We start from the raw sequence: 11,962 nt of genomic DNA, 5'->3' as shown, positions 1-11,962 counted from the left end.
TACCCACCACACTCCTCCTTTGCATCTCTTCATTGCCCCCAAGGTTGTATGCCAGGCCAGTCCCCAGCGGAGGCCTAGCTGTGGCTAAGCAGAAGAGAACTATTGCATCCCATGACTTGCTCACTGCCACCCCCCTGTCCCAGCCCCACAGCGCATTCCACTCACTTAGAGGAATCCACAGCTGTTCCAGGCTGGAAAGTGAAGGGCAGGGGGAAGTGGGGAGGAGACAGTTGGATGATGTCAGGGCAAAGGGATACAAATAGCCAGAGCTCCCATCGCCTTCCTGACTCTGCCTTGCTCACACAGAGCAGCTGTTGCCGTTCTGCCTTCGTCCCATCCAGCCATCACCATGAGCCAGTCCTATTCCTCCAGCCAGCGGCTCTCCTCATACCGCCGTACCTTTGGTGGTGGGGCAGTTTCACCGTCCTTCCCCCGTGCCTCCTTTGGCAGCAAGGGCTCCTCGGCCAGCTCGGTCACCTCTCGGGTCTACCAGGTGTCCCGCGGTGCCGCACCACCCAGCTTATCCAGCTTCCGCGCAAGCTACTCCGCTCCACTACGCTCGGCCTATCAAGGTTCCGGTGAGCTCCTCGACTTTTCTCTAGCCGATGCCATGAACCAGGAGTTTCTGCAGACACGCACCAATGAGAAGGTAGAGCTGCAGGAACTCAACGATCGCTTTGCCAACTACATTGAGAAGGTGCGTTTCTTGGAGCAGCAGAATGCACTCATGGTGGCCGAGGTAAACCGGCTCAAGGGCAAGGAGCCTACCCGTATAGCCGAGATGTATGAAGAGGAGCTGAGGGAGCTGCGGCGCCAGGTGGAGATTCTGACCAGCCAGCGAGCACGTGTGGATGTGGAGCGGGACAATCTACTGGATGACCTCCAGAAACTGAAGCAAAGGTGAGAATGAACTGCTTGTTCTTGCTGCTGCAAGCTTAAACGCCAGTCCCTACCTATCTGTGCTTCTCTGTATTTGGGGTTCTTTCCTAGCCCCATATAGCTTTTCTTCTCTGACCAGAAAGGGAGCAGTAAGCAGGACAGGGCAGTACAAGACAGAATCACCTCAAGTTAGGTATCATCTCCCAGCTGCAGCTTTCAAAAAAGAAAAACAGAGGTCCTTCTACCGTATGTCACCCTGGCATAACATTTCTTTTCAAGCTGCCAATTTCTGTGCCCTCACTGTCTTTGATCAGGATACCACTTACCTTTACACTAATCATTCCAGCTGAACTCTGGAGTTATGTCCTAGAATGATAGGCTTTTGTCATTTGGTACAGTCTCTTCCACACGCTGGCTTCAGGCCACACAACAAGCTACTTATTCCTGGAACAGAGATATGTGAGAGTTCAGGGTGTGTCTAATGATGGTTCTGTCTCCCCCCTGCCAGAACACCCCCTTGCCTCAGGTCTTCTGTTCTATCTTTATAAAGTCCAGATGGTTGTTCCAACACCAATGCTGAATTTAAAGAAACATGTTAGTGTTTAAATAAACTTATTTCAGCGTAAGGGGAAAAAGCAGTTTTTGAATCTGGATTAGAAAAATCTCCATGGATTTTACATTGGTTCAGGGAGTCATATGTTTTAAGGACAGAGTACTACTGAGACAAAAAAAAACCACCCTCCCTTTATATTTTAGTCCAACAAAGATGACTAAACTGTGTCTTTGTTCAATACCCCATCTTGATTTGGAGACAATTTTTAAAAATATGCCCCTACACACTTGCAGACATTCGTAGACAGTATGTCCTGGCAGTTAATTCTTCTTTATCAGTCCCCAGGATATGATTTCTCATGGGAAGGTATTTAGCTTGAATACCCAGCAATAGGTGCCTGCTGTCTTTTGGACAAAAAGAAAGCCCTTAAAGCCCTTCTGACACTCATCCTTCAAATAGCTGTTTTCCCTTTTATCAAACCACCTCTTGACCTTTCTTTTGATAAGCTGAAGAGTCTGAGCTCCTTGCTGTTAAGCTTGTCTCTGAATCCTAGAGTCAGCCTTCCTGCCTGCTGCAATCTGTCTACATATCCCAGCTCAGCAACTAACCCCATGACTTACTTCCACTGTATTGATCAGCCTTAAGCTTGTAAAATGGCATTGGGCGGTGACCTATCTCAAAAGGTTGGTATAGCAATTACCTGAGGTGGGGGGGGGAGGACACTGTCTCCCTTCCCACATACTGAGCTCCAGGGACACAGTAGGTTATAAAGCATTTTAAAAATAATCTGCTTCAAGATGGATGCCACAACCATCTGGCACACAAGCACATTTGTGAGATGTTAGTTGGATCTTTCTTCTGACGTCAAGCGTTGGAACAGGTACAGTTGTGACCATGTTCATTCATTCAATGCACCATTAGCTTTCTAATACCCAGATTTATTCATGGGTAGCAAGGTTTGTTTTGTGGGTGTGCTATAGGGTTGGCCGCCCTCCAGGTGGGGCCTGGAATTATAACTGATCTCTGGATGACAGAGATCAGTTCTCCTGGAAAACTGGCTGCTTTGGAGAGTTGACTATATACCATCTTACCCCACTGAGGTCCTTCCCCTCCCCAAACCCCACTCTCCCAGGCTCCAACCCCACATCTCCAGGAATGTCCCAACCTAGAGTTGGCAACCTCAGCTACAACTTCTGCCCTAGATCTTCAGAAGCCAGGACTTATGATAATCAGGAAGTGTTCCCTACATTTCATCTTGTTCTGCTTCCATCCCTGGGGCAGAACATCCTGAAAGACACCCCGCTATCAAGAACTGGTTCTTCGGGTGCAGATCACCATATTTTTTCCCAAGCAAATTCAGCAAGCAGTTTTTTTTCCCCTGGCAAAGAAACATAGTTATAGGGAAGGTCACAACTGTTGAATGTCTGCCTGTCAGGCATCTTTTGCACAGGAAAAAAAAAGATGGCAGCTCTAAGCTATTATCCTACAGGGCTCCAGATTGGCTAGAAGACTGCAATTACCCAAATGTCTCCCATCGGATTGCCAACTCTGGGTTGGGAAATTCCTGGAGATATGGGGGTACAGCCTGGAGACAGCAGAGTTTGGGGAGGAGAAGGACCTCAGCCAAGTACAATACCAATGAAGTTCACCCTCCGCTGCAGCCATTTTCTAAAGGGGAACTGATCATTACACTCTGGAGGTCAGTTGTAATCCCAGGAGATTCCCAGGCCACCCCTGGCGGTTGGCAACCCTACTTCCATGCCTCACAGCCCTCATTCTGGAGAAGAGGAATGGGAGAGAAGAATTAAGTCAACCACAGAGCTGGAATCAGGCCACAAGCTGCACAAAGCAGTGAGGTGGAGCAGCTGCCCCTCGTCCAGAGCATGAAACTGACTGCGGGGGGGATCACTAGTTGCATCCAGATGTAGTGTGGTGTAGTGTGTCCAGTTCCGAAAAGGCTTAGCTCGAGGGAGCCCTTCCGCTCCCACACACCTCCTGGTAGCAACAGATTTGGGTTGTTATCATGACGCTGGGGCAGCAGAAGGATTAAATAGCCCACCGGAAAGGCAGGCCCTTGTCGGGGAAGGAAACTGGCAGCTTTCTTCAGGAAGGATGAAGCAAATAACCGGACAGGGCTCGTCCCTGGCTCGGCGGCAGTGGCTAGCCTGGGGGAAACTGGAAGCTCTCGCTTTTCTCCCACTGGCTTAGCTCTTATGATGGACAAGGCGCAGCTGGGCCCAGCCAAAAGCGAAGAACCCTGAGCCACGATGACGGGAAGTTCTGCCATTTTTGAGGGTTAATACAAGAGAAATCCTGACGGAGACTCCTGGAGGGCAAAGACCTCTTTCAGTTTGCCCTGGACTAGCCTCATTGGTACTAAATGGTTAGTGGTTTACACTCTCCCATTGAGAGGCAGGTTCCCTCCGCACGCACCACTTCCGACGTCTCCACTCGTCAGCAAAGCATGCTGGATCTTACACTAACCCTTCCACGTTCTGCTGCAGTGGCCCAGCGAGTGAGGGAAAGGGCCCATTTCTGGTGTAGTGGTTAAGAGCGGTGGTTTGGAGCAGCGGACTCTGATCTGGAGAACCGGGTTCGATTCCCCCACTCCTCCACATGAGCGGCGGAGGCTAATCTGGTGAACCGGGTTGGTTTCCCCACTCCTCCACACGAGGCCAGCTGGGTGACCTTGGGCCAGTCATGCTCTCTCAGCCCTACCTACCTGACAGGGTGCCTGTTGTGGGGAGGGGAAGGAAAGGCGATTGTAAGCCGGTTTGAGTCTCCCTTAAGTGGTAGAGAAAGTCGGCATATAAAAACCAACTCTTCTCCTCCTCCTCCAGCCGCTGCCTCTGCTTGTCATCCTGTTGTATCAGGTCCAGATGATGCCAGAGTGCTTTGCAATGTCCTGGCCATTGTGTCAACGTGTGGCTCTTCGTAGAAAAACAGCAAGCTGGATCCTTTTGCCGGGAGGCTTAGAATTCACCTATAGGGCAGAGAACAAACACCTTCTCTAGGTGGAGCCTCTGCAATCAGTTAGTTCCGTTTCGGGGGAGGAAGAGCTTGTAGAATAAACAAAGAGCCCCATAAATCTGTAATGGGGGGCACACTGTCCCCCTGCTATCTTCCTGCATTTGGGCCCCTGCAAAGGGATGGCAGAGATTGGGGTGGGACTGGCAAAATATGGAAGCTTGTCATTGCAACTGGAAGTCCTGGTACTGCAAAGAGCTGAAGCTGATCCAAGCAATAGTTGTGGGTCTAACCGTTGGTGGTTGAGGCCTTGCTGCTGCTGCTGCTGCTGCTTAAAGACTGGCAAAATGAGGAGGGCTTGGGTGTGGCAGAGCATTTCAGAGCCCCCCCACTCATGTTCTCCACAGCTTGTCCTTATTGTCCAAATCCACGTGATGATCTCATCCTTCTCACATGTCAAATGCTGGGGATACCACTGAGGGCTTTCCAGCACCTCAGTGGCATTCCACCTGTCTCTGCATCCTGACACCTACTATTGTACTGTCACTGTTCACTATCACTAGATTCACCAATAAGCAAAATGAGCACATGGTTAGGGCATCAAGGGAAGGGGGAGGGGGCACCACAGAAATCTTCCATTGCCGGATTTACCACGGACCGTATGGTGCAAAATTGCAAATGGTGCAGCTGATCCAGGGTCTAGAAAAAGTAGGAGAAAACTTTTCAAATATAAATAAAATGGAAGTATACAAAAATAAACACGATTTTCCATCTTACTGTAAGTTTCGTTTCATTTCAAAAATAAAATTTAATTTGATGGTTTATTATTGTTTATGTTTTGAATTACATATATGCCGGGGCATCAAAATCTTTTAAGTATTTAGGGCCTCTAAAAGTCTTAATCCGGCCCTGACTGTTCCTCAGTATACCCAGCTGTTCCTCACCCCCAGCAGCCCAGACTGAGGGTCCTCTCTTCCCCGGCACTTTCCCATGCTTCTTCTTAGCAAGACTCTGGCTTATGCTGCAGCACAAGTCCATGCGGCAAAGTTCTGCTACCCTAAAAGGAAGGGGGGAATAAGCATTGTCCATTGGTGAGCTCATGCCTTTGTGCTTGAGGCTTTGACTATAACAGGCAAAGGGAGGATTATGCTTCTGTCTGCTCCCAGCCTGGCCCTGAGCCAGAATCCACCCCACCCCCTGGAATGTAGGATAATTATGCATCTATTACTCCTGTGGGTTGGATGGAGTCACAGGTCAAAGGCTTGGACGGACCCCCTGGGGAGTGTAAAATGCAGTCCTACATCCAGGCCTCAGAGTGTCTTCTCTGGGATATCTGCTGCCTGACAGCTATTCTTTCTACTCTGCTCTCCCAGGCTGCAGGAGGAGATCCATCTTAAGGAAGAAGCAGAGAACAACTTAGCTGCCTTCAGAGCTGTAAGTCTAGATCTTACTAATGTTCCTTTTGCTGGGGGCTCGTGGGGGGGAGGAGAAAAAATGCCTTTCAAAAGAGGTGGAAAGTCATTGGGTCCACAGACTGATAGAGACTTGTAATAGCAGGATCTGGGAGACCAGGTTTCAAATCCCCACTCAGCCATGAAGCTCATATTGTGATGTTCGACCAATTATTCTCTCTCAGCCTAACCTACTTCACAGACTTGCTGTGGAGATAAAACTGAGAGAAACAGGCAGGATAAAAATATGCTAGATGGATAGACTTGTTTGGATTTTTGGCATTGCATTCCTCATGCCTCTCTTTTCAAAACTAAAACCCCTGCATGATCCTTGGGCCTGTGGCTGCTGGGTCTCTCTTTTCTATTTGTGCTGATGTTTTCAGCCATCCTGGACTCTGGGGTGCCTTTGGCAGAGTGGAGCATGGAGTGCTCATTCCTGGCACAAACTCATTCAGCGCACCCCTGCCACTCTACACTTCTCACAGTTGCTTAAACGAAAGTCACTGAACTTGGGACTGAGTGCAGAGGGTGTTCTTTCAACACAGGCATGGGTGGCCAGTTGCTTTCTCAAAGATCATGTGAATTGGCCCTCCATGCCTCAGCTTCCCACTCATTTCCTGGGGGTTTAGACCTTCCTACTTGGTTTTGATTGGCCAGACTCCCAGATGGGGTCACTTAGATATCAGAGGGCAGCTCCAGTGCCTTCACAGAAGCATGAAGTTTTAAAATAGCCACACTTAGCTAATTTGTTCTGCCCCAGCAAAGCTGTGCTCTTGTAGCAATACTGGCCCCTCTTGGCATCTGTTACCACTGAGATAATGTCCTGCTATCTTTGCCATCACAGGACGTTGATGCAGCCACTCTGGCCCGTATTGACTTGGAGAGGCGCATTGAATCCTTGCAGGAGGAAATCGCATTCCTCAAAAAGGTGCACGAAGAGGTAAGCACATACCCAAGTGTCTTTGAGGTTCTCCCTTCTTGTTCAGTACCTCTCAGAATGATGGCTGCCAGAAGGGGAGGAGTGTGGCTGCTGAACTGGTATGGGATAGAGTTGGGCATTGAACGGGACACAGCAACTGAGAATAAAGACCAGGTTTGAGCTGTAAGGGCAATCATATGAAAGAAAGTGGACAGGTGGGGGGGGGACATGGGGCAGCAGGGGGACTGGTCATTGATCTGCGAGACTCCAGTTCCATCTGTACAGCACCAGGGCTGATTTTATGCTGGCCTTGGCTCTTCAGGAAATCCGGGAGTTGCAGTCACAGTTACAGGAGCAGCAGATCCAAGTGGAGATGGATGTGCCGAAGCCAGACTTGACTGCAGCACTACGTGATATCCGAGCCCAGTATGAGACCATTGCTGCAAAGAACATCTCTGAGGCTGAGGAGTGGTACAAGTCCAAGGTATGGAGCAAAGGAAAACATTTGCATTGGCTGAGGGGTATGGGGGAGGCTTCTGGTGAGCTTCATTCATGGTACAGCAAAGGTGCATCCTCTGATGTTAATCAGCCTTCCTTGCCTGCTTCTCTGCATATAGGTATCTGACCTAACCCAGGCTGCCACTAAAAACAATGATCAACTGCGCCAAGCCAAGCAGGAGATGATGGAATTCCGGCACCAGATCCAGTCATACACCTGTGAGATTGACGCACTCAAGGGCACGGTGAGACATAGTGTGGCGGGAGAAGGTGTCAAATTCAAGACAACGGCAGGCATGAGGTTGCCTCAGTACTGAAAGATGTTCCTGTGCTAACTGGTGAAGCGTACTCCTAATAACTAGCAAACACTAGCAAAACATAAGATACTGCATAAAACAGATGCAAAGTGGCTGTCTGAGATGGCATTTCATGTCTCTTAGGAATGGCCTATAGCTCAGTGGTACAGCACATGCTTTCCATACCCAGTCCTGCATTTTCTTATGTTCAGCATATTGAAAGTGGGAGTATCTGTTTCTGTCTCCACCTAGCTACAAAGTTGTTTTGGGCTTGGGTGGAAATCTTGATTTTCTCCTCCTTACTCAGTGGCCATTTCCACCTCCCCATTTTCCCCCTCATTCGTTTGGTTTTGTTCTCGTGTAAAATGGCTACCGCCCTCATTCTGCAGTTGTCATTTTCACCATGTGGCAATCGTGAGAGAATAAGGAAACTGTAAAGAAATCTGTATGTGCCTTTAGTCCTCCTCCTTCACAAGCTCTGAAGTGCTGATTTTCTTCCTTTTCATTTCTAGAATGACTCCTTGATGAGACAGATGAGGGAGATGGAAGAGCGCTTTGCTGGTGAGGCTGGCAATTATCAAGACACCATCCAGAGGCTTGAAGAGGAGATCCGACACTTGAAGGATGAGATGGCACGGCACCTGCGCGAATACCAGGACTTGCTCAATGTCAAGATGGCTCTTGACGTGGAGATTGCCACCTACCGCAAGCTGCTGGAAGGCGAGGAGAGCAGGTAAGTGCTAGCTCTGTATGCCTACAAGGACCTAGTCGTGAGTGCACTGAGATTGCATGGCTGACAGCTTCATCCCTCAGAAATCTTGCTTTGAGGATGTTTTGATTAGTTGTCCAGGAGGGCCTCGGATCCTGCTGTGAGGCCTAAAGAAAATCCTTGTGCTTGGTAACTGGAAAATCATGTCAGGTGTTTGATGTGTCTGTGTTGATGTCTGGTGGAGTTAGCTGTCACCTGTGAAACAAACAGGCCTGACTGACTTTTTGGGTAAAAGGACATTTTGAAAAGAGAAAAAAGGGGGTTGCATAGGGTTGCCAGGTCCCTCTTTGCCACCCGCGGGCGGTTTAGGGAGGCGGGGTTGGGGGCGGAGATCAGCATCATCGACTTGATGACGTATGTCCGGCACCAACTGGGGCTGCGGATAAAAAAAAGCAGCCCCAGACGACCACCCCAATGCGTGAGCAAGGAAGGCAAAACAGGCTGGGAAAGTGCACCCTGTCCTCCTGCCTCGTGCAAAACAGCTGATTGGAGAAAACAGCTGATCAGCGGGGAGGCCCTGGGAGGAGCAAGGAGTGTAGTTCGAGGGGAGGAAACAAGGCGTTTTTTAATCCGCAGCCTCAGTTGGGCTCCTGAGGATGGCTCCCCCTCCCTTTCCCCACCTACTTCTGCCCGCCCGCAGCTGAGAGTGGGCGCCTGGGCGGGCAAGAGGAGCGATGGCCGGTACATTACCCTCCATAAGCAGACACTTGGGAACCCTAGGGCTGAGCATATTTTGCCCCCCCGCCCCCTTTTTATGAAGATGCTGAACAATGTAAGACGGTGTTGTTCTAAAAATGACTAGAAACAGTTTCAGCGACTAAGCAAAAGGTGCACAGTCTGTTCAGGGTCAGAAACAGAAAGAAGTCAAGCATCTTCCTTGGACGAGCAAGTCAGGGCAGTAACAGCCAAGAAATCCAAACAGAAACCAGTGACTGCATTGCTATTCCTTTTCTCTTTCCCCTGTAGAATTTCACTGCCTATCCAAACCTTTTCTGCAATCAACTTCCGAGGTAAGTGACACAGACCCCGGCCTCTCAGTGTGTGAGAGGAAGTCATTTATTGTATTCCACGTGAAACTGGATAGCCCAGTTTTTAAGTTAGGGGTATCTTATGAAGGAAGAACTACATATTACATGCAAATGTGTGCAGCCAAACACAGGCGCTTCATGTGGCGACAAATAAGTTCCGAAAGAGAATGAGTGCTTAACCTTTTCCTCAACTGCTACTTTTTTTTTGGGTTGATCATCATACTCCACCCAAGCTGTGTTCCCCCCATAAAATGAAAATGTTTTAGAGATACAATTATCAAAAGAGACCAAATATCATCCAAGATCATCATTATACTTTCAGTAGTTAAATCCATAACAAATGCTCCTATGTAACAGTATATTATGAAGGTCAAGATTCATTGTGATACAACAATTCTTGAACACCATCACAGCAGTTCTATAACTAGGGTTGCCAACCTCCAGGTGGTGGCTGGAGATCTCCCACTATTACAACTGATCCCCAGGTGACAGAGATCAGTTCACATGGAGAAAATGGCCACTTTGGAAGATGGATTCTATGGCATTATACCTGATTGAGGTCTCTCCCCTCCCCAAACCCTGCTCTCCTCTCGCTCCATCCCCAAAATCTCCAGGTATTTTCCAATCTGGAGCTGGCAACCCTATCTATAACAGCTCATCCCATATAATAATTCAGCTCTGCAATCCCAAATGGGAGAGGGGATCTCCCTCCAAATAAATGTTCTTTAGCGAGATCTTCTGTTCACAATAGGTTATGCAAATAGCTAATTAAGCAAAGGCTCAAACCCAAATCCTTATTGGTCCTAGAATCAAAGCTCTGTTTTGGCTGCTGCTGCAGCAGACCAAACTTGCAACCAGGCTTTGGGGGGTGGTTTGCTTTGGCACAGGTAGGACTGTGTTTGCTTGGGAGGGTGAATGAGGCCTTTGCTGTAAGCATATGCCATCTCTCTCCTCCCGGTGTTTTGGACTTCATTCTATATGAAAAAGTTGGAACTTTGAGAAAGTGTCTAAAGATGGAACAAATACATGTATGCAATTGTGTGTGAAATACTGGGAATTCTGTAAATAGAATTCCCAGCATCCCCCCCCCCCATAAAAATCAGGTGTGGGAGGACCTTGAGTCAGACTGGCACCATGGCACAAGGATTAGGGTTAAGTCTTCTCCCCTGTGCTATTTTTCTGACCTGAAAGAGCTCCATGGAGCCTCTATTTGCCCTGTTAGGGCGTACAGGCCCCTACGTTTCCCCAGTGGGACAAAAAGCAGCTCCATGGGGCCATTTCAGTCCAGAAAATTTAGGGGAGGAGGCAAGACCCCTCCTTCCCTCATGCTACAATTGGAATTGGGTTACGCATGCCTGATCTTTACAAGGGAGACCCATTCCCCCCCCCATGTCATGTGTAGCTGAGCCCAAAGTTCAAGATGTATGGCAGTCTATATACCAGTATTACTGTGAGTGTCTGTGTGAGAATGCATGCATATTCAAGGTAATCTATGTGTAAATGCACATATATGAGCATGCGGTGCAGCTTCTGTCTCTGGACTGGACTTGCACGGATCAAAGGTGACCTTACCTCTAGAATGAGGGGTTTAAGCATAGACACCTTTTCTTCAGGAGAATGATATGCTTTCCTTCTAGAAAAGGGCCCATAGCCCTTGTGCTCTGTTTCTGGTGACTTCGTCCCCTTTCTCCCTTGGCATACGGTACAGCCATTACTCACTAATTACTCTTTCTGTCCCTCAGAGACCAGTCCAGAGCAGCGGAGCTCTGAGCTCCATACCAAGAAAACTGTGACTATCAAAACCATTGAGACACGTGATGGGGAGGTAAGCGGGCAAGCCTAGGGCCACCAAGGAATGGAACCTTTGCCTAGAAAGCAATGTGGAAACCTGTGTAAAGGCCACTCAAAACTGGTGTGAATTCTGGTCCCTTCATGGCTTTTTGCTGATGGGAGCAGATAATCTTCCGAAACTGAAGACTGCTGGGTTTGTCAGGTAGAGGGGTTTAGGGCTGGCCTAGGACATGCTAACTCTTGCCCAGATTTCTCTGTTCCTGGTGGTTGGGATCGACTGCTTTCTCTACAACAGGAAATCATAGTAATGGGGAGCACTAGGACTGGATGGGAATGGAAGTGAGGATAGGGTCCCACTGGTTTAGAAATAGGCATGGGGCTACCCTGCTCTTCTTAACCTTTCCCTCTCTTTCTCTCTCTTGCTGTCCAGGTGGTGAGTGAAGCCATGCAGCAGCAACATGAAATGCTGTAGATCCAGTCATCCCTAGAGAGGCAGCTGGCCCATCTCAACCCTCTCCCTCCCGTGCACAAAGAGCTGGGGCTGTGGGCTCTCACACACTCTCCTGCATACCCATGTTGTGATTGCTCTGTGGGAGAGCCCCACACACAACCAAGTGTATGAGGCTTTCTCTTCACCCAGTCCTCCAAGGCCTCTCTCTTCTGCTTCCCTTCTGCTTTTCCTGCCCCAGAAGCTGGGGGGAAGGGAGGGGGAGGGCTGACAGAGAGGCCCAGCTCTGTGTCTGCATATGTCCATGTGCATGCATTGGAGGGAGGCTTCCTGCCACTGTAGGGTATGACACTCTGGCCACCA

At 49.0% G+C, this 11,962-nt stretch overlaps 1 protein-coding gene across 1 annotated transcript; it reads left to right on the top strand.

Annotated features, from left to right (window-relative positions):
- The first annotated feature begins 295 nt into the window (after nt 1-295).
- DES (desmin) lies at nt 296-11,761 on the top strand. Its single transcript, XM_056851028.1, has 9 exons — nt 296-900; nt 5,773-5,833; nt 6,695-6,790; nt 7,092-7,253; nt 7,387-7,512; nt 8,076-8,296; nt 9,299-9,342; nt 11,103-11,185; nt 11,582-11,761. The coding sequence occupies exons 1-9, from the start codon at nt 350-352 to the stop codon at nt 11,621-11,623; spliced, it is 1,386 nt and encodes a 461-aa protein (XP_056707006.1). The 5' UTR covers nt 296-349; the 3' UTR covers nt 11,624-11,761.
- Nucleotides 11,762-11,962: the final 201 nt, after the last annotated feature.

Source organism: Euleptes europaea, chromosome 6 (genome assembly GCF_029931775.1).
Source record: "Euleptes europaea isolate rEulEur1 chromosome 6, rEulEur1.hap1, whole genome shotgun sequence".
In the NCBI taxonomy this organism is placed as follows: Eukaryota; Metazoa; Chordata; class Lepidosauria; order Squamata; family Sphaerodactylidae; genus Euleptes; species Euleptes europaea.
The sequence above is the reverse complement of the archived record's forward strand: the minus strand, read 5'-3'. Positions and strand labels throughout refer to the sequence as shown.